General features: G+C 42.2%; 1 protein-coding gene across 1 annotated transcript in view; it reads right to left on the bottom strand.

Annotated features, from left to right (window-relative positions):
• Positions 1-1509: 1509 nt before the first annotated feature.
• The window catches only part of LOC130111532 (low choriolytic enzyme-like), a 31337-nt gene continuing 8663 nt past the window's right edge, over positions 1510-24183 (bottom strand). Inside the window, exons 6-9 of the mRNA XM_056278754.1 lie at positions 22361-22539; positions 14466-14547; positions 11681-11805; positions 1510-1642 (exon numbers count right to left, since the gene is read on the bottom strand). Coding sequence (XP_056134729.1) covers positions 1629-1642; positions 11681-11805; positions 14466-14547; positions 22361-22539 — 400 coding nt within the window. The 3' untranslated portion in view covers positions 1510-1628. The remainder of the gene's footprint in view (positions 1643-11680; positions 11806-14465; positions 14548-22360; positions 22540-24183) is intronic.

Here is a 24183-nt window from a genome sequence, read left to right as displayed (position 1 = left end):
TTCCATGTCACCCAGCAATAATACAAGATCGTGCAGTATACTCTCCACTTCAGGGTCTACAACAGAGTCGGTGTGGAGGGGGCGTTCCTCTGGGATGTCATTCCATGCTGTTGAGCCCACTGAAGAGTTTTCCCACAGTGGAATTTGACGAAGCATGTGTGGTGTTAGCCGCCCGCTGGGTTTAAACAAAAACCTCCTCACCTTCATCTTCTCTGCAATGTCAACGGCAGGCCTTACTCATCTGAAGAACACCGCATGCTACGTATGTGTAGGTGAACCGCCCCCCCCCCCCCCCCCCCCCGTGGCGTGTGAGTCCATACATGTGCCGAGCTACAGTGAAGCTGGAAACAAGCAGGCCATGCACGGCACATGTGGAATGTGGACATTTTATTTACTGGACACCGGTGAGCGGCTGGGCGATTGAGTAATAGTGAGAAGGTGGAAAAGGCTGGGAATTAATCAGCTGGTCCACGAGACGCATCTGTATCTCATGAACCTCGGCAGCTTCAAGGACAATTAAGAGCATGTAAGGCGACGGGTCGTGTAAGACACGAGGGAACGTTGAGCTCAACAGAACTTCTCCTCTGCTAGTTTAAACCAGGTCACATCTGCACACCACACAAGTCAGTGGCAACACCAGAAAACTGCACGTTAATGTATCTGAATGTAAATCAGCATAATTTAACTATGAGTAAGAGAGACTTGGATTAAGTGAAGTGTCCACACTCTCTTCCTGAGGTCTGTCCAGATCACTCTGCTGATTTGAAGATGTGATTCAGGTCTGCAAGTTTAGTCAGTCTCACACATACACAAGTCCTTGCTTTTTCAAAATAAGTGACTTAGTAAATAGCAAAAAGAAATATGCGTCACCACCTGAAACTGCCAGTTAACAGAATTAATGACACAAACTGAATACCTGCTGTAGATGATTGGGCTAAATTGGACAAGTGGAAACATGCGTGACACCCCTGTTCATTTTTTTTGGATTACTCCCCATGGGGCAATTCATTCTCTGCATGTAACCCATGCTAGCTGTGTCGCTAGCAGCAGTGGGCAGCCGCAGCACCCTGAGACCACCTCCAGCTCGTCTTGCCATGCCTCAGTCAGGGGGACAGAAGACAGAAGTACCGACCCTAACATGCATGTCTTCCTGACGGTGGGGGAAACCGGAGCACCCGGAGGAAACCCACCACAGACACGGGGAGAACATGCAAACTCCACACAGAGGACGACCCCCAACGTTGGACAACCCCGGGGTTCGAACCCAGGACCTTCTTGCTGTGAGGCGACAGCAATAACCACTGCGCCACTGTGCTGCTAGTTGTCTCTTAAGACACCGTTGGTCCGTGTCCTACATCGTCTAAATGAAGCCGGTGAGTAAAATGACATCATAACTGATATGAATGATGAAAAACTATGAAAATAAGACCCAGGTTTTTCAATATTAACTACAGTTTCCATTAATTAGGCTATGGCTGTAATTTGCAGGGTAAAGAACAGACTGAATACTTTTGCATCAAATTGTACTTTTATTTTCACAGATTCTCGGTGTCACCTCCAGCGCCAATCAAACTGGAGGTGAATGGAGGTGAATGCAGATCTGGTTGGGCCCCACTGGAGACATTTCCTCACAGAAAGCTACCTACAATTACAAAATGTGATTAGAGATCCTGTCGATAATTCTGGATATTGGACAAATGTGACCTGTCTATTACATAGTTCGTCTCCAGATGTAAAGAAAGCCGAGCATCAAGTAAACAGTCCTTCAGTCATGTCAGTGAGTTCTGCAAAGCTGCATAACACACTCACATGTAGTATATATAAATAAGGTCGTGTGAGGCGGTGGATTTTAATAGTAATTTTACTTTAAAACCAATAAACAAATAGATAAAAGCCGTGCATTGGCACTCCAGATGCAGAAGCAATGCAGAAGTCGTAGCTTCAGGTACGTAAAGCCCGTTTGTCCGCTGCGCCACGCCATGGCTGGCATGTCTGTTGTGATCTAGTCGTTAAGATGCCACAAGGATTCTGCTGGTTTCACACCAGACTGTCCACAGCCACTTTCTCTGTTTACTGGCGTTTTGTGAGACATTTCTAACCCACTGTCTGTACCCATCTATGGAGGTGTGGTTGAGTTTATGGACGAGTGTGTGCTAAAAAACAGCTGCAAACAGATGTCAATAAACATGAGAAATGAACAGATTACGAGTTCATCCCACCATCATCTCTGTGGATCTACTGAGGGAGGTGTAGTCGAGCTTCTGCTACAAAGCCAGTAGAGTGAAAGCGTTGTCTTCACTTTACATCCCCATGGTACCGGAAGAGCAACAGTTAACGCACATTTCCATCAGACTGGGTTTTAAAATGACAGGAAAACGACTTTTTATCCAGGAAGTAATGTGCCACATTTGTATTGATGTGTAAACATGCTTTTATTTGTGGCTTCATAACTGCCAACATGTTGGCAAACTCTCACTTGCATTTCATTTCACCATGTCTTATATTACCCGTCTTATATTACCCGTCTTATATTAACCGTCTTATATTACCTGTCATATATTACCCGTCTTATATTACCCGTCTTATATTACCCGTCTTATATTAACCGTCTTATATTACCCGTCTTATATTACCCGTCTTATATTACCTGTCTTATATTACCCGTCTTATATTACCCGTCTTATATTACCCGTCTTATATTACCCGTCTTATATTAACCGTCTTATATTACCCGTCTTATATTAACCGTCTTATATTACCCGTCTTATATTAACCGTCTTATATTACCCGTCTTATATTACCCGTCTTATATTACCTGTCATATATTACCCGTCTTATATTACCCGTCTTATATTACCTGTCTTATATTACCCGTCTTATATTACCCGTCTTATATTACCTGTCTTATATTACCCGTCTTATATTACCTGTCATATATTACCCGTCTTATATTACCCATCTTATATTACCCGTCATATATTACCCGTCTTATATTACCTGTCATATATTACCCGTCTTATATTACCCGTCTTATATTACCCGTCTTATATTACCTGTCATATATTACCTGTCTTATATTACCCGTCTTATATTACCCGTCTTATATTACCCGTCTTATATTAACCGTCTCATATCACCCGTCTTATATTAACCGTCTTATATTACCCGTCTTATATTACCTGTCTTATATTACCCGTCTTATATTACCCGTCATATATTACCCGTCTTATATTACCCGTCTTATATTACCCGTCTTATATTACCTGTCTTATATTACCCGTCTTATATTACCTGTCATATATTACCTGTCTTATATTATCCGTCTTATATTACCCGTCTTATATTACCCGTCATATATTACCTGTCATATATTACCTGTCTTATATTACCCGTCTTATATTACCCGTCTTATATTACCCGTCTTATATTACCCGTCATATATTACCTGTCATATATTACCTGTCATATATTACCTGTCTTATATTACCTGTCTTATATTACCTGTCTTATATTACCCGTCTTATATTACCCGTCTTATATTACCCGTCTTATATTACCTGTCTTATATTACCCGTCTTATATTACCCGTCTTATATTACCTGTCATATATTACCCGTCTTATGTTACCTGTCATATATTACCTGTCTTATATGAACCCATTTTCTATTACCTGTCTTATATTACCCGTCTTATATTACCCGTCTTATATTACCCGTCTTATATTACCCGTCATATATTAACTGTCTTATATTACCTGTCTTATATTACCCGTCTTATATTACCTGTCATATATTACCTGTCATATATTACCTGTCTTATATTACCCGTCATATATTACCTGTCATATATTACCTGTCATATATTACCTGTCTTATATTACCCGTCATATATTACCTGTCATATATTACCTGTCATATATTACCTGTCTTATATTACCCGTCATATATTACCCGTCTTATATTACCCGTCATATATTACCTGTCATATATTACCTGTCATATATTACCTGTCTTATATTACCCGTCATATATTACCTGTCATATATTACCTGTCATATATTACCTGTCTTATATTACCCGTCTTATATTACCCGTCTTATATTACCCGTCTTATATTACCCGTCTTATATTACCCGTCTTATATTACCCGTCTTATATTACCTGTCATATATTACCCGTCTTATGTTACCTGTCATATATTACCTGTCTTATATGAACCCATTTTCTATTACCTGTCTTATATTACCCGTCTTATATTACCCGTCTTATATTACCCGTCTTATATTACCCGTCATATATTAACTGTCTTATATTACCTGTCTTATATTACCCGTCTTATATTAACCGTCTTATATTACCCGTCTTATATTACCCGTCTTATATTAACCGTCTTATATTACCCGTCTTATATTACCCGTCATATATTACCTGTCTTATATTACCCGTCTTATATTACCCGTCTTATATTACCCGTCTTATATTACCTGTCATATATTACCCGTCTTATATTACCCGTCTTATATTACCTGTCATATATTACCTGTCATATATTACCCGTCTTATATTACCCGTCTTATATTACCCGTCATATATTAACCGTCTTATATTACCTGTCATATATTACCCGTCTTATATTACCCGTCTTATATTACCCGTCTTATATTACCCGTCTTATATTACCTGTCATATATTACCCGTCTTATATTACCCGTCATATATTAACCGTCTTATATTACCTGTCATATATTACCCGTCATATATTACCCGTCTTATATTACCCGTCTTATATTACCCGTCTTATATTACCCGTCTTATATTAACCGTCTTATATTACCTGTCATATATTACCCGTCTTATATTACCCGTCTTATATTACCCGTCTCATATCACCCGTCTTATATTAACCGTCTTATATTACCCGTCTTATATTACCCGTCTTATATTACCCGTCTTATATTACCCGTCATATATTACCCGTCTTACATTACCCGTCTTATATTACCCGTCTTATATTACCCGTCTTATATTACCCGTCATATATTACCTGTCTTATATTACCCGTCTTATATTACCCGTCTTATATTACCCGTCTTATATTACCCGTCATATATTACCCGTCTTATATTACCCGTCTTATATTAACCGTCTTATATTACCTGTCATATATTACCCGTCTTATATTACCTGTCATATATTACCTGTCATATATTACCCGTATTATATTACCCGTCATATATTACCCGTCATATATTACCTGTCTTATATTACCCGTCTTATATTACCCGTCTTATATTACCCGTCTTATATTACCCGTCTTATATTACCCGTCTTATATTAACCGTCTTATATTACCCGTCTTATATTACCCGTCATATATTACCTGTCTTATATTACCCGTCTTCTATTACCCGTCTTATATTACCCGTCTTATATTACCCGTCTTATATTACCCGTCTTATATTACCCGTCATATATTACCCGTCTTATATTACCCGTCTTATATTACCCGTCATATATTACCCGTCTTATATTACCTGTCATATATTACCTGTCATATATTACCCGTCTTATATTACCCGTCATATATTACCCGTCATATATTACCTGTCTTATATTACCTGTCATATATTACCCGTCTTATATTACCCGTCTTATATTACCCGTCTTATATTAACCGTCTTATATTACCTGTCATATATTACCCGTCTTATATTACCCGTCTTATATTACCCGTCTTATATTACCCGTCTTATATTAACCGTCTTATATTACCTGTCATATATTACCCGTCTTATATTACCCGTCTTATATTACCCGTCTCATATCACCCGTCTTATATTAACCGTCTTATATTACCCGTCTTATATTACCTGTCTTATATTACCCGTCTTATATTACCCGTCTTATATTACCCGTCTTATATTACCCGTCATATATTACCCGTCTTATATTACCCGTCTTATATTACCCGTCTTATATTACCCGTCTTATATTACCCGTCATATATTACCCGTGTTATATTACCCGTCTTATATTACCCGTCATATATTACCCGTCTTATATTACCCGTCTTATATTACCCGTCTTATATTAACCGTCTTATATTACCTGTCATATATTACCCGTCTTATATTACCCGTCATATATTACCTGTCATATATTACCCGTCTTATATTACCCGTCATATATTACCCGTCTTATATTACCCGTCTTATATTACCCGTCTTATATTACCCGTCTTATATTAACCGTCTTATATTACCCGTCTTATATTACCTGTCATATATTACCTGTCATATATTACCCGTCTTATATTACCCGTCATATATTACCCGTCATATATTACCTGTCTTATATTACCCGTCTTATATTACCCGTCTTATTTTACCCGTCTTATATTACCCGTCATATATTACCCGTCTTATATTAACCGTCTTATATTACCTGTCATATATTACCCGTCTTATATTACCCGTCTTATATAACCCGTCTTATATTACCCGTCTTATATTACCCGTCTTATATTACCTGTCATATATTACCTGTCTTATATTACCCGTCTTATATTACCCGTCATATATTACCCGTCATATATTACCTGTCTTATATTACCCGTCTTATATTACCCGTCATATATTACCCGTCTTATATTACCCGTCTTATATTACCCGTCTTATATTACCCGTCATATATTACCTGTCTTATATTCCCCGTCTTATATTACCCGTCTTATATTACCCGTCTTATATTAACCGTCTTATATTACCCGTCTTATATTACCCGTCTTATATTAACTGTCATATATTACCTGTCATATATTACCCGTCTTATATTACCCGTCTTATATTACCCGTCTTATATTACCCGTCTTATATTACCCGTCTTATATTAACCGTCTTATATTACCCGTCTTATATTACCCGTCTTATATTACCCGTCTTATATTACCCGTCTTATATTAACCGTCTTATATTACCCGTCTTATATTATCCGTCTTATATTACCCGTCTTATATTACCCGTCTTATATTACCCGTCATATATTACCCGTCTTATATTACCCGTCTTATATTACCCGTCATATATTAACCGTCTTATATTACCCGTCTTATATTACCCGTCTTATATTACCCGTCTTATATTACCCGTCATATATTACCCGTCTTATATTACCCGTCTTATATTACCCGTCTTATATTACCCGTCATATATTACCCGTGTTATATTACCCGTCTTATATTACCCGTCTTATATTACCCGTCTTATATTACCCGTCTTATATTACCTGTCTTATATTACCCGTCTTATATTACCCGTCTTATATTACCCGTCATATATTACCTGTCATATATTACCTGTCTTATATTACCCGTCTTATATTACCCGTCTTATATTACCCGTCTTATATTACCCGTCATATATTACCTGTCATATATTACCCGTCTTATATTACCCGTCTTATATTACCCGTCTTATATTACCCGTCTTATATTACCCGTCTTATATTACCTGTCATATATTGCCCGTCTTATATTACCCGTCTTATATTACCTGTCATAAATTACCTGTCATATATTACCCGTCTTATATTACCTGTCTTATATTACCCGTCATATATTACCTGTCTTATATTACCCGTCTTATATTAACCGTCTTATATTACCCGTCTTATATTACCCGTCTTATATTACCTGTCTTATATTACCTGTCATATATTACCCGTCTTATATTACCTGTCATATATTACCTGTCTTATATGAACCCATTTTCTATTACCTGTCTTATATTACCTGTCTTATATGAACTGTGTTATATTACCCGTCTTATATTACCCGTCTTATATTACCCGTCTTATATTACCTGTCATATATTGCCTGTCATATATTACCCGTCTTATATTACCCGTCTTATATTACCCGTCTTATATTACCCGTCTTATATTAACCGTCTTATATTACCCGTCTTATATTACCCGTCTTACATTACCCGTCTTATATTACCCGTCATATATTAACTGTCTTATATTACCTGTCTTATATTACCCGTCTTATATTAACCGTCTTATATTACCCGTCTTATATTACCCGTCTTACATTAACTGTCATATATTACCTGTCATATATTACCCGTCTTATATTACCCGTCTTATATTACCTGTCTTATATTACCTGTCATATATTACCCGTCTTATATTACCCGTCTTATATTACCTGTCATATATTACCTGTCTTATATGAACCCATTTTATATTACCTGTCTTATATTACCTGTCTTATATGAACTGTGTTATATTACCCGTCTTATATTACCCGTCTTATATTACCCGTCTTATATTACCTGTCATATATTACCTGTCTTATATTACCTGTCTTATATTACCTGTCTTATATTACCTGTCATATATTACCTGTCTTATATTACCTGTCATATATTACCTGTCTTATATGAACCCATTTTATATTACCTGTCTTATATGAACTGTGTTATATTACCCGTCTTATATTACCCGTCTTATATTACCCGTCTTATATTAACCGTCTTATATTACCCGTCTTATATTACCTGTCATATATTACCCGTCTTATATTACCCGTCTTATATTAACCGTCTTATATTACCCGTCTTATATTACCTGTCATATATTACCTGTCTTATATTACCTGTCATATATTACCTGTCATATATTACCTGTCATATATTACCCGTCTTATATTACCTGTCATATATTACCCGTCTTATATTAACTGTCATATATTACCTGTCATATATTACCCGTCTTATATTACCCGTCTTATATTACCTGTCATATATTACCTGTCATATATTACCCGTCTTATATTACCCGTCTTATATTAACCGTCTTATATTACCCGTCTTATATTACCCGTCTTATATTACCCGTCTTATATTACCCGTCTTATATTACCCGTCATATATTAACTGTCTTATATTACCTGTCTTATATTACCCGTCTTATATTACCCGTCTTATATTACCCGTCTTATATTACCCGTCATATATTAACTGTCTTATATTACCTGTCTTATATTACCCGTCTTATATTACCCGTCTTATATTACCCGTCTTATATTACCTGTCTTATATTACCTGTCATATATTACCCGTCTTATATTACCTGTCATATATTACCTGTCTTATATGAACCCATTTTATATTACCTGTCTTATATTACCTGTCTTATATGAACTGTGTTATATTACCCGTCTTATATTACCCGTCTTATATTACCCGTCTTATATTAACTGTCTTATATTACCCGTCTTATATTACCTGTCATATATTACCCGTCTTATATTACCCGTCTTATATTACCTGTCATATATTACCTGTCTTATATGAACCCATTTTATATTACCTGTCTTATATTACCTGTCTTATATGAACTGTGTTATATTACCCGTCTTATATTACCCGTCTTATATTACCCGTCTTATATTAACTGTCTTATATTACCCGTCTTATATTACCTGTCATATATTACCCGTCTTATATTACCCGTCTTATATTACCTGTCTTATATTACCCGTCTTATATTATCCGTCTTATATTACCTGTCTTATATTACCCGTCTTATATTAACTGTCATATATTACCTGTCTTATATTACCCTTCTTATATTAACCGTCTTATATTACCCGTCTTATATTACCTGTCTTATATTACCCGTCTTATATTAACCGTCTTATATTAACCGTCTTATATTAACCGTCTTATATTAACTGTCTTATATTACCTGTCTTATATTACCTGTCTTATATTACCTGTCTTATATTACCCGTCTTATATTACCTGTCATATATTACCTGTCATATATTACCCGTCTTATATTACCCGTCTTATATTAACCGTCTTATATTACCCGTCTTATATTACCCGTCTTATATTACCCGTCTTATATTAACCGTCATATATTACCTGTCTTATATTACCTGTCTTATATTACCCGTCTTATATTAACCGTCTTATATTACCCGTCTTATATTACCTGTCTTATATTACCCGTCTTATATTGACCGTCTTATATTAACCGTCTTATATTACCTGTCTTATATTACCCGTCTTATATTAACCGTCTTATATTACCCGTCTTATATTACCCGTCTTATATTAACTGTCTTATATTAACTGTCTTATATTACCTGTCTTATATTACCCGTCTTATATTAACCGTCTTATATTACCCGTCTTATATTACCCGTCTTATATTACCCGTCTTATATTAACTGTCTTATATTACCTGTCTTATATGAACCCATTTTATATTACCTGTCTTATATTACCCGTCTTATATTACCTGTCTTATATTACCTGTCTTATATGAACCCATTTTATATTACCTGTCTTATATTACCTTTCTTATATGAACTGTGTTATATTACCCGTCTAATATGAACTGTCTCATATTACCTGTCTTATATGAACTGTCTTGTATTACCTCTTCTTATATTACCTGTCTTATATGAACTGTCTTGTATTACCTCTTCTTATATTACCTGTCTTGTATGAACTGTCTTGTATTACCTCTTCTTATATTAACTGTCTTATTTTACCTGTCTTATATGAACTGTCTTGTATTACCTCTTCTTATATTACCTGTCTTATATGAACTGTCTTGTATTACCTCTTCTTATTTTACCTGTCTTATATGAACTGTCTTGTATTACCTCGTCTTATATTACCTGTCTTATATTACCTGTCTTATATTACCTGTCTTATATGAACTGTGTTATATTACCTGTCTTATATTACCTGTCTTATATGAACCCATTTTATATTACCTGTCTTATATTACCTGTCTTATATGAACCCATTTTATATTACCTGTCTTATATTACCTGTCTTATATGAACTGTGTTATATTACCCGTCTAATATGAACTGTCTCATATTACCTGTCTTATATGAACTGTCTTGTATTACCTCTTCTTATATTAACTGTCTTATTTTACCTGTCTTATATTAACTGTCTTTTATTACCTCTTCTTATATCAATTATCTTATATTAACTGTGTTGTATTACCTGTCTTATATTACCTCTTCTTATATTAACTGTCTTATGTTAACTGTCTTATATTACCCGTCTTATATTACCTGTCATATATTACCCTTCCTATATTACCCATCTTATATTACCTGTCATATATTACCCCTCCTATATTACCTGTCTTATTTTACTTGTCTTATATTACCTCTTATATTACCTGTCCTATATTACCTTTCCTATGTTACCTGTCTTATATTACCCTTCCTATATTACCTTTCTTATATTACCTGTCATATATTACTCTTCCTATGTTACCTGTCTTATATTACCCTTCCTATATTACCTGTCTTATATTACCTGTCTTATATTATCTGTCATATATTACTCTTCCTATATTACCTGTCTTATTTTACCTGTCTTATATGACCTGTGTTATATTACCTGTCTTATATTAACCATCTGTTTGAGTTTTAGAAAAGCGCTATATAAGTTTAATTTTATTATTATTATTATTATTATTATTATTATTATTATTATTATTATATTGACCGTCTTATATTAACTGTCTTATCAATTGTCTTATATTAACTGTCTTATATGAACTGCATTTCTTATAGGCATGAATTCTATTAGACAGACAAACAAGACAGACAGACACACAGACAGACAGGTGCATACTGCATTGGTAGAGACGGTTGATTCTCAGGATGTCTACAGGACTCATCCGCTCGGCTCTCCCAATGACTGCGCTGTTATCAGGGATTGGTAAGATGGTCGGCTGTCTGTTCCTTGAGAAGGCGAACCTGTACAAACAATGAGAACACAGGCTGTATAACATTACGTTACCTTACATTACATTACATTGCAGGCATTTAGCCGACGCTTTTATCCAAAGCGACTTACGATAAGTGCATTTAACTACTAGTCATCAGAGGTCATAAGTGCATCTAAACAAGCATCTAAGAGCAAAACCAGTGCTAAAGTAAAAGTGCAAGAAAGAGATTTTTTTCTTTTTTTTAATGAGTGAATACAATAAGGGCTAAGAGCAAGTAACAGGGTAGTAGTTCTTAAAGAGGTGAATTTTCAACCTGCGCCGAAAGATGGGCAGCGACTCCGCTGTCCTGACATCAGTGGGGAGTTCAGTCCACCACTGTGGGGCCAGGACAGAACAGAGCCGTGACCGGGTCGATCGGCAGCAGGGGCCTCTGAGCGACGGGGCAACCAGGCGTCCCCAGGCAGCAGAGCCAAGTGGTCGGGCGGGGGTGTAGGGCTTCACCATGGCCTGGAGATAGGAAGGAGCTGTTCCTTTCACTGCCCTGTAGGCTAACACCAGAGTCTTAAACTGGATACGAGCAGCTACTGGGAGCCAGTGTAGGGACATGAGAAGGGGAGTTGTGTGGGAGAACTTAGGGCGGTTGAACACCAGACGAGCTGTAGCTTTCTGAACAAGCTCCATAGGTCTGATGGCCGATGCCAGGGCACCAGCAAGGCCGAAGTTGCTGTAGTCCAGCCGGGAGATGACCAGAGCCTGGATGAGCACCTGCGCCGTCTTGTCAGTGAGGAATGGGCGAATCCTCCTGATGTTATAGAGGAGAAATCTGCAGGAGCGAGCAACCGATGCAACGTTTTCAGCAAACGACAGTTGGTCGTCCAGGATCACACCCAGATTCCTCACAGTCCGAGTTGGCGTCACCACAGTGTTGTCAATGGTGATGGCCAGGTCTCGGTGTGGGAAACCTTTCTCCGGGAGGAACATCAGCTCTGTCTTGTCCAGATCGAGCTTCAGGTGGTGTGTCACCATCCACTCCGAGGTGTCAGTCAATCACGCAGCAATGCACGTCTCTACTTGTGTGTCAGAGGAAGGAAAGGACAAGATCAGCTGGGTGTCATCGGCATAACAATGGTAAGAGAAGTCATGCGAGCGAATAACAGAACCCAGGGATGTTGTGTACAGGGAGAAAAGGAGAGGACCCAGACCCGAACCCTGTGGAACGCCTGTAGTCAGTCTGCGAGGTTGGGGTCCAGGAGGTTGTTCTGGTGGAGGTACAAAGAAAGTTGGTTAAAGACAGCACGTTCGAAAGTTTTGGATAGAAAGGGTAGAAGGGAAACCGGTCTGTAGTTTTTGACGTCAGAGGGGTTAAGTGATGGTTTCTTGAGAAGGGGGGTGACTCTAGCAGTCTTGAAGGCAGATGGAAAGCATCCTGCCTGGAGGGAGGTGTTGATGAGGTGGGTTAGATAGGGAATGAATTCAGATGCTGTAGACTAAAGAAGATGGGAGAGGACCAGGTCAAGGGAGCATGTGGTGGGCCGACTGGATGTGATGAGGTTTAGAACCTCGTCGGGGGAAAGGGGAGCGAGGTGGGATAGGGTGGGACGTAGACAGGTGAAGGAGGGTGCAGAGGGTGGGATAGTGCAAGCAGCACTAACCGGGTGGTGAGAAAAGAAGGATCTGATGTCATTTACCTTCTTGTCAAAGAAGTTAGCGAAGTCATCAGGGAGAAGGGAGGAAGTAGGAGGAGGAGATGGGGGTTGGAGAAGTTCAGAGAAGGTTTCAAAGAGTTTCTTAGGATTATAGGCAGAGGATAGGATTTTAGGGCGATAGAAGGCAGCCTTAGCAGCAGTAAGGGAGGAGGAGAAAGTGGAAAGAAGAGACTGTAAGTTGAGAAGGTCCTCTGGGAGTTTGCCTTTTCTCCATTTGCGCTCTGCCACTCTCAGGCTCCGTCTGTCAGTACGTACTGAGTCGGACAGCCAAGGGGGCAGGTGGAGTTGGGCGTGCAGGCCTGGAGGTGAGGGGACAGAGATTGTCCAGAGAAGAGGAGAGGGTAGAGAGAAGAAGATCAGTAGCAGTGTCAGGGGGTAGGAGAGAGAAAGATTCAGGTGTAGGGAGGATAGAGGTAACAGAGGAAGAAAGATCAGTGGTGGAGAGAGAGCGGAGGTTTCTATGGGTGGAAACCATGTGGGTAGGGGAAGGGGCTGAGGGGGGTGAAGAGAGGGAGAGAGAGTAGGACATGAAATAGTGATCAGAGAGCTGGAGTGCAGTAACAGAGAAATTGGAAATAGGACAGTGTCTAGTAAAGATCAGATCCAGCTGGTTGCCGGGCTTGTGGGTAGGAGGAGAGGGTGAGAGGTGAAGGTCAAAGGAGGAGAGGAAAGAGAGAAGAGGATCTAGCTTGTTAGTGTGGATGTTGAAGTCACTGAGAAGGATAAGTGCAGAGTCATCATAACCATCTACCTATATGATACCAGCAGACAGACTCATGAAATGTGTTGCTCGGCCTCCAGCCTTTTAAATTATTTCCCTATAGTTTTGTCAGTTGGAGACTAGGTTTACATTAACATACAAGGTCTTTTGAGTTTGTCGTCCTCTTTTTTGCACTCTACAATCATTTTAAATCCCATTAATATTATACAATCTTTGGTACTTTCTTTTTTTGCAAGCTTTAAAAGTCGTTCGAGATGTCACCTTCCATACTCCATGACGGAGTTGTAGTCATAGGGAGTGTTGAGGTTCCTGGTGTCGATCTTCCGAAAATTATGCTCTTGTCCTGAAGGGTTAAAACACAGCTGAGTCAAACTCGTTTTGACAGTGCCGGAATGCGGTTTGGTATTTGAAGCACTAAGTGAGCAGAGAAGGTCAAGCTGAGTCTCTGCTGGTTTTACATGCTGCAACTACATGCTGGCACAGGAACAAGAAGGGCCAGAGAGCCATGTACAATAGTCAAAGTCAAGTTAAAGTGTTTTATTTATCAAATGCACGGTATAACACAGGGTCATTCTGAACAGTTAAATTCTCAAGACATAGCAAACAACAGCTACATGTAGTAGGCACAGAAAAGCATTAAACTATTAAAAAAGTCACAAATAAGAGCAAAAAATGGCAAAAACAACAAACAAAACAAAAACGTCCAAAATAGCGAAAACATACATAACAGTAAAACACAAGCAGCAGTTCCAGAAACTGTAAAGATGGGGAATGTGGACAATAAGAAGAAGATGAATAAATATAAAATGTAGGAGTACTGATAAATATGTACATTAAATTGTGGTGATGTTAATTGATTGAACATAGGAAGTGACCAGAGCATAGTCTGAGGTGATCATGTGATCAGTGTGACCACTGAGATTAATGTTGCTGGTGGAGAAACCTGATGGCCTGGGGGAAACTGTTTGTGAGTCTGTGCCCGAATGCTCCGGTAAAGTATACCAGATAGCAGCAACAAGAGCAGTTGATAACCTGGGTGGCTGTAGTCTTTTTAATTAACTAATCAAGTTTCCTTTATTAATGCCCTTGGGGAAATTCATGTCATCTTATCTCATCATCAGCTGCTTCTCCGGGGTCGGGTCGTGGTGGCAACAAGCTAAGTAGGGCACTTCAGATGTCCCTCTCCCCAGGAACACCCTCTAGCTCCTCCTGGGGAATCTCAAGGCATTCCCAGGCCAGATTGGACATGTAGTTCCTCCAGCGAGTGCTGGGTCTACCCCGGGGTCTCCTCCCAGTTGGACGTGCCCAGAAAACCTCCAAAGGAAAGCGCCCAGGAGGCATCCGAATCAAATGTCTGAACCACCTTAACTGGCTCCTTTCAACGTGATGGAGCAGCGGCTTTACTCCGAGCCCTCTCCGGAAGTCCGAGCTGCTCACCCTATCTCTAAGTCTGAGCCCAGACAACCTATGGAGGAAACTCATTTCAGCTGCTTGTATCCACAATCTCCTTTTCGGTCACCAAACAAAGTTCATAACCACAGGTGAGGGTTGGAATGAAGATTGACTGGTAAACTGAGAGCTTTGCTTTCTGGCTCAGCTCCCTCTTCACCACAACCGTCCGGTACAACGTCCCCATTACTGCTGATGCTGCACCAATCCAACTGTCAATCTCCCGCTCCATCCTACCCTCACTCATTAACAAGACCCCGAGATACTTGAACTCCTTCACTTGAGGCAACAACTCATCCCCAACCTGGAAGGAGCAATCCATTTTCCGGCAGAGAACCACGGCCTCAGACTTGGAGGTGCTGACTCTCATCCCGGCCATTTCACACAGTTGCAAACCACCCCAGTGTGCATTGGAGGTCGCGTTCTGATGAAGCCAACAAAACCACATCATCTGCAAAGAGCAGAGATGCAATTCTGAGGTTCCCGAAACAGACACACTCCTAACCTTGGCTGCGCCTTGAGATCCTGTCTATGAATGTCACAAACGATATCGGAGACAAGGGGCAACCTTGGCGGAGTCTGACACCCACCGAAAACGTGTTTGACTTTGTGCCGAGAATATGGACAAAGCTCTCACTTTGGTTATATAAAGACCGGATGCCTTGTAGCAACTGCCCCGGTACCCTATACTCCTGCAGTACCGCCCACACCGAGTGCCATGTGGTACATGGTCGTAAGCCTTCTCCAAGCCTTGCCACCGAGGAGCTTCATAACTACCTCAGAGACCTCTGCCAGGGATATGGGTGGGGCTTCCCCCGAGTCTTCAGACTCTACCTCCTCCACTGAGAACGTGTTCTTCCACCGCCCAGCAACATCCCCAGTTCAGGTCAGCAGTTCCCCTACTCGGCTGAACACAGCCTGAGTCAAGCTGTGCTTCCCCTTCCTGAGTCACTGGATGGTTTGCCAGAACTTCCTTGTGGCCAACCAAAAGTGCTCCTCCATAGCCTCCCCGAACTCCTTGAACACCTGAGTTTTTGCATCCGCGACTGCCAATGCCGCAGCCCTTCTCACCTCCTGGGACCTCTCTGCTGCTTCAGGAGGCCCCTGGGCCAACCAAGCCTGAAGGGAATCCTTCTTCACGCTGACGGCTTCCCTCACTGCCAGTGTCCACCAGCGGATTCTTAGGTTACCATCTCGACAGGCACCAATGACCTTATGACCACAGCTCCTACCTGCCACATCTGCAATAGAGGCTTTGAACATGGCCCACTCAGTCTCCTTGTCCCCAGCCTCCAGCGGGATACACGAGAACTTCTTCCTAAGGTGGGAGTTGAAGACATCGTGGACAGGGGCCTCTGCCAGACGTTCCCAGTTCATTCTCACTACACGTTTGGATTTGCCAGGTCTGTCTGGCAGCCTTCCCCGCCATCTGGTCCATCTCACCACCAGGTGGTGATCAGTTGACAGCTCTGCTCCTCTCTTCACACAAGTGTCCAAAACATACAGCCAGAGATCTGATGATACGACCACAAAGTCTTTCACCGATCTTTGGCCCAAGGTGTTCTAGTACAAAGTACACTTATGAACTGCCTTATGTTTGAACATGGTGTTTGTTATTGCCAATCCATGACTCACACAGAAGTCAAATAACAAGGCACCGCTCGGGTTCTGATCAGGGAGGCCCAATCATGCCCCTCCAGGTTTTTCCATTGTTGTCCACGTGAGTGTTGAAGTCCCCCAGCAGAACTATAGAGTCCCCAGGTGGAACCCTATCCAGGACACTACCCAGAGACTCCAAGAAGGCTGGATACTCCAAACTGCTATTCGATGCATAAGCACACACAACAGTCACAGCCTTCCCCCCAGCACCTTGCAGTCGTATAGAGACGACCCTCTCATTCCCTGGGGAAAACTCCAACACAGCGGTGCTCAACCAGGGACTTGTGAGTATACCCACACCTGTCCGGCCATTGCCACACCATTGCCACCATACCAGTTAGGAGCAGTGGGCTGCTGCCTTCATGCTGCGCCCGGGGACCAACTCCAATTCTTTTCCCATTGCCTTGCTCACGGGCACAGGCAGGAGTATTAACCCTAACATTCATGTTTCTTTTTATTGGTGGGGAAACCTGAGCACCCAGAGAAAACCCACCACAGACAAGAGGAGAACATGCAAACTCCACACAGAGGACAACCTGGAATGACCCCCAAGGTTGAACAACCCCAGGGTTCAAACCCAGGACCTTCTTGCTGTGAGGCGACACCACTAACCACTGGGCCATTGTGTTGCCCTTTTGTAATTTTCTGTGGTTTCCTAAGGCATCGTGTATGGTAGATACCTTGCATAGAGGGGCGGTGGCATCCAGTGATGCACACAGCCCTCTGGAGACTCCTTGTGATCAGCAGTGGAACAGCTGCCATACCAGACAGCAATGCAGCAAGAGAGGATGTCCTCAATGGTGCACCTATAGAATTTGGTGAGCGTTTTTGCAGACAGCAGTATAGGCACATTTGCACAGTTTTTACTACCAAGTCTGATTGCCTGGACCAGGTGAGATCGTCGTTGATGAACACACCGAGGAACATATATGATATGATATATCGTATTTATATGGGATATAATAATATATGATATGTATTAGGGGTGGGACGATTCACAAATCTCACGGTTCGGTACGTCTCACGATTCAGGGCTCACGATTTTGAGAGCAGGATAAACGGTTCGGATAATGGATGGATGGATGGATGGATGGATGGACGATACAGTGGATGCCTCGGTAAGCAAGAGACAAAACACTACTGCAGTTCTCTATTTTTCATTTATTTTAAGAATTAAGCCCAACATTTTGGCATTATCAAGGCACGTACTCAAACATAATGCAAGTGCAAAAATTCCAACAAAATGCTGTGCCATCTTTTCTTGTTGTGTAACACAATTGCTTTACTTTAAAACTTTAAAAACTACTAGAACGACCAAAGCGGTCATTTTGACCCTTTTAGATTTTCAAAGTTTAATGCCTCTGTGGGGAAAAAAAGATACAGACTTGCCACGCCCCGAATGCTCCTAAAATTGCATATATTTGCATTGAAAGAGCTTTAGATCAATTGCACAAAAAAAGAAAAGAAAAAAGATAAGATCTACCTAAAACGACCATGAGTGGTCAAAATGACCGCGTGTAATTTGTGTGTCATCGTGCGTGTCACGTCACTATTTATGGCGTGTGTTGTTCGTGTCATTTCCTTCACAATGCTCATTTCTTTTTTTTACATTTCACGTTTTATAGGCCTTGTTACGTTTGTTAGATTAGCAATATGCGTTTTCCATTTTGTTTTTCAGGTATTGTTTCCAACATGTCTGGATACAGACACCGTTTCACACACACCATGACTACCACCGATGCGTTGCAGCATTTACAGGCGTTGGACAGCAGCGATTTTAAATTGTTTGAAAAATAATATTGTAACTATCACGGATGTGTAGACTCGCTAGCCCGTTGGCCAATGGGTGGACCATTTAGTTGACTGCTTAACGTAGTCACCTGTGGTGCAGGAGACCTGGATTCATGTCCCGGCTGCCCCTGGATTCATTACAGTCGTTAAAATGTCAATTTTGATTTCAGTCGTTTCCTAACAGACATACTAACATATGTAATGCATTACTATTCCAATTGGTTATTTATCCTTACAGAAAAGAGTTTAAAAGCTGGCAGTCAATTTGACTGCCCATGGTTGTTTTAGGTAGGCGTGAAATAGGTGGAGTGTCCCTACCAGGCAGACAAACTGACTTTTTTGCACGTTTTGAGGTAACCAACAGCAGGCAGGCACAGAAACATCCACCATCACCAAGCGACCAGGTACCCCCGCCGTCCTTACCCCTAGCTGGGGTAAAGACGGCCTTTGCCAGCACCAACCCACGCAAAGCTGCGGGGCTGGACAACTTACCTGGGCGTGTTATTAAGAACTGTGCAGAACAGCTGAAAGAGGATTTTGCAGACATCTTCAACACCTCACTCAGTTAAGCAGTAGTGTCCAAGTGCCTCAAAAGTGCCACCATCATTCCCCTGCCCAAAAAGTCAAACCCAGCCAGTATGAATGACTTCCGCCCTGTCGCCCTCACTTCCATAGTTATGAGGTGCTTTGAGTGGCTTGTCATGCAGCACATCAAGTCCGGACTCACTGCAAACCTAGATTCCCTACAGTTTGCATATAGAGCCAACTGATCAAAGGGAAAACGCAATATCTACCGCACTCCACCTTACTTTGTCACACCTAGAAGGAAAGAACTCCTCACCAGGATCCTCTTCATCGATTTCAGCTCGGCATTTAACACCATCGTATCACAACAACTGGTGAAGAAGCTAAGGTCGCTGGACGTGGACACTGGTACCTGTAGCTGGGTCCTGGGCTTCCTGACGTAGAGGCAGCAGACAGTCAGGGTGGTCAGCCACACATCAAATTCCATCTTAGTGAACAGATGTTCACCCCAGGGCTGCTTCTTGAGACCCCTCTTGTTCACCCTGCCAACCCATGACTGTACTGCCAGATTTGACACCAACAACATCATCAAGTTTGCAGATGATGCAACACTAGTGAGTCTTGTCAGCAATAATGATGAATCTGCATACAGGATAGAGGTGGAGCAGCTAATGTCGTGGTGTAAATCCCACAACCTCTCCCTGAGTATAAGCAAAACAAAAGAGATGGTGATTGACTTCAGGAGGGCTGGCAGGAACCATCATATGCCGCTGATCATTGATGGCACCACTGTGGAGAGGGTCGGTAACATCAAGTTCCTGGCAGTGCACCTGGCAGACGACCTGACTTCAACCATTAACACCTTGGCAATCGTTAAAAAGGCCCAACAGCAGCTCCATCCCCTCTGGAGACTTAAAAAGGGCAAGCCTCCCCATTCCAGCCCTCGCCATCTTCTACAGGGACACCACTGATAGCATTCTAACCTACAGTCTCACTTCCTGGTTTGGTAACTGCCAAACGACCAAACACCACCAGCCAAACAGGAAAATGAAGACAGCTAGCAACATGATTTGTGCCCCTCTCCCCTTCCTGTTGGAGATTTACCATCAACACTGTGTTTGCAGAGCCCCCAGCATCGTTAAGGATTCCCACCATCCTTCATTATAATTCCATTATAATTCTGTTCTCCTCTTTCAATGTTGTATTCTGTCAATTGTGTAAACACAACATCCATTGCATGTTGTCCGTCTTGGGAGAGAGATCCCTCCTCTGTTGCTCTCCCAGAGGTTTCTTCCTATTTTTTCTCCCTGTTAAAGGTTTTTTTTTTGAGCATCCCCGAAAGGCTCAGTCGTTCACAAGCAAGGATGGGGCGAGGGTCACCACTTTGTGAACAACTGCGTGAGCAAATAGTCCGACAGTTTAAGAACAACTTTTCTCAACGTACAACTGCAAGGAATTTAGGGTTTCATCATCTCCAGTCCATAATATCATCACAAGATCCAGAGAATCCCAAGAAATCTCTGCACATAAGCGGCAAGGCCCAAAACCAACACTGAATGCCCGTGACCTTCGACCCCTCAGGCGGCACTGCATTAAAAACCGACATCATTGTGTAAAGGACATGACCACGTGGGCTCAGGAGCACTTGGGAAAACCATCATCAGTTAACACAGTTGGTCGCCACATCTACAAGTACAAGTTAAAACTCTACCATGCAAAGCCAAAGCCAGATATCAACACCACCCAGAAACACCGCCGGCTTCTCTGGCCCGAGCTCCTCTGAGATGGACTGACGCCAAGTGGACAAGTGTGCTGTGGTCTGACGAGTCCACATCTCACATTGTTTCTGGAAATCATGGACGTGGTGTCCTCCAGGGTAATGAGGAAAAGGACCATCCAGATTGTTATCAGCCCAGAGTCCAAAAGCCAGCATCTGTGCTGGTATGGGGGTGTGTTAGTGCCCATGGCATCATGGGTAACTTGCACATCTGTGAAGGCACCATTAATGCTGAAAGGTACATACAGGTTTTGGAGCAACATGTGCTGCCATCCAAGCGACGTCTTTTTCAGGGACGTCCCTGCTTATTTCAGCAAGACAATGCCAAGCCACATTCTGCAGGTGTTACACCAGCGGGGCTTCGTAGTAAAAGAGTGCGGGTACTGGACCGGCCTGCCTGCAGTCCAGACCTGTCCCCCATTGAACATGTGTGGTGCATCATGAAGCACACAATACGACAACGGAGACCCCGGACTGTTGAGCAACTGAAGTCGTACATCAGCGAGAATGGGAAAGAATTCCACCTACAAAGCTTCAGCAAGTAGTGTCCTCAGTTCCCAAACGCTTATTGGGTGTTGTTAAAAGGAAAGGTGGTGTAACACAGTGGTGAACATGCCCCTGTCCCAGCTTCTTGGGAACGTGTTGCAGGCATCACATTCACAATGAGGGAATATTTGCAAAAAAACAATAAAGTTTATCAGTTTGGACATTAAATATCTTGTCTTTGTGGTGTATTCAATTGAATATAGGTGGAAAAGGATCTGCAAATCATTGTATTCTGTTTTTATTTACGTTTTACACAACGTCCCGACTTCACTGGAATTGGGGTTTGTAAAACACTTGGAACAACTATTGTTTACAACGCTGACAAACACCAACAGAAAGAGTTTGGCGGGAAAAACAGAGAGGACTGCTGCAGAGGGTGCTGTTGTATTGTGCGTGTGTTGTGACCCACCGGGGGTGACGTTCTGCAGCAGGATGCGAACATGCTGGTCCCTGTCAGAACGGGTCTGCTCATGGTTGAAGCCCAGAGCATGAAGGAGCTCGTGTTGGACAACGGACTCGAACACACACCCGTTACGACTCAGAGACACCACCTGTGCTCTCCCACGACGGCCAACAAATGAGAAACACCTAACAAGAGTACAGCATTAAATCAGATATTATAATTGTGCTTGTGGTAGCTGAGACAAATAATATCATATCTAATTTAGAAGCAGAAGGCTATTGGGCTAGTATGCACATGTGTGTGCAAGGCTGGATTATGGACCGGGCATGCCGGGCGAGTGCCCCAGGGCCCTGGATCACGAGGGGCCCCAAAAAGCCAGGGGTATTGTGTTGGTGTATAATCAGTCATACCCTACAAGGGACATTTGTTCCAACTCTGCGTCGCAATGCAGGGCCCAAGCAAATCTCTTTTTTTTTAATAAATTTATTTCTGATTTTTCCCTTTTTTTCTCCCAAGTTAGTGGCCAATCGCTCCCTATTTTAATTCAAACACCACCCTCGTACTGCATCATGCGTTCGCCAACTGCATCTCTCCGGCCGGCAGTCTCGAAGGAGTCGCCTCCCCACTTCCGTGACAAGGCGACTCCAGGCCGAACCACTGCTTTTCCGACACACCAGAGACGCATTCACATGACGAACCGAGCCGACTCCGCCCCCCTCCCCAAGACAGCGCTGCCAATGATTGCTGCTTCATCGAGTCCGGCCATAGCCGGATCTGACGAGACCGGGGCGTGAACCCCGGGGCTCGAACCCCGATGCCCAGTGGGCAACTGCATCGACACAAAGCCGATGCTTAGACCGCTACACCACCGCGGACGGCCCAAGCAAATCTCTATTGATGCGGGGGCCCCAAGCTACAGTCTGTACTGATGCAAGGCCCCAGGCTACAAAGTCTCTACTGATGCAGGGCCCCAAGCTACAGTCTGTACTGATGCAAGGCCCCAGGCTACAAAGTCTCTACTGATGCAGGGCCCCAAGCTACAGTCTGTACTGATGCAAGGCCCCAGGCTACAAAGTCTCTACTGATGCAGGGCCCCAAGCTACAGTCTGTACTGATGCAAGGCCCCAGGCTACAAAGTCTCTACTGATGCAGGGCCCCAAGCTACAGTCTGTACTGATGCAAGGCCCCAGGCTACAAAGTCTCTACTGATGCAGGGCCCCAAGCTACAGTCTGTACTGATGCAGGGCCCCAAGCTACAAACTCTCTACTGATGCAGGGCCCAAGCTAGTCTCTATTAATGCAGGGGCTCCAAGCTACAGTCTGTACTGATGCAAGGCCCCAGGCTACAAAGTCTCTACTGATGCAAGGCCCCAAGCTACAAACTCTCTACTGATGCAGGGCCCAAGCTAGTCTCTATTAATGCGGGGGCTCCAAGCTACAGTCTGTACTGATGCAGGGCCCCAGGCTACAAAGTCTCTATTGATGCAGGGCCCAAGCTAGTCTCTATTAATGCGGGGGCTCCAAGCTACAGTCTGTACTGATGCAGGGCCCCAGGCTACAAAGTCTCTATTGATGCAGGGCCCCAAGCTACAGTTTCTATTGATGCGGGGGCCCCAAGTTACAGTCTGTACTGATGCAGGGCCCCAGGCTACAAAGTCTCTACTGATGCAGGCCCCAAGATGCAAACTCTCTACTGATGCAGGGCCCCAAGATACAAACTCTCTACTGATGCAGGGCCCAAGCTAGTCTCTACTGATGCAGGGCCCCAAGATGCAAATTCTCTACTGATGCAGGGCCCAAGCTAGTCTCTATTGATGCAGGGCCCCAAG

This window comes from Lampris incognitus, chromosome 4, assembly GCF_029633865.1.
Source record: "Lampris incognitus isolate fLamInc1 chromosome 4, fLamInc1.hap2, whole genome shotgun sequence".
In the NCBI taxonomy this organism is placed as follows: domain Eukaryota; kingdom Metazoa; phylum Chordata; class Actinopteri; order Lampriformes; family Lampridae; genus Lampris; species Lampris incognitus.
The sequence above is the reverse complement of the archived record's forward strand: the minus strand, read 5'-3'. Positions and strand labels throughout refer to the sequence as shown.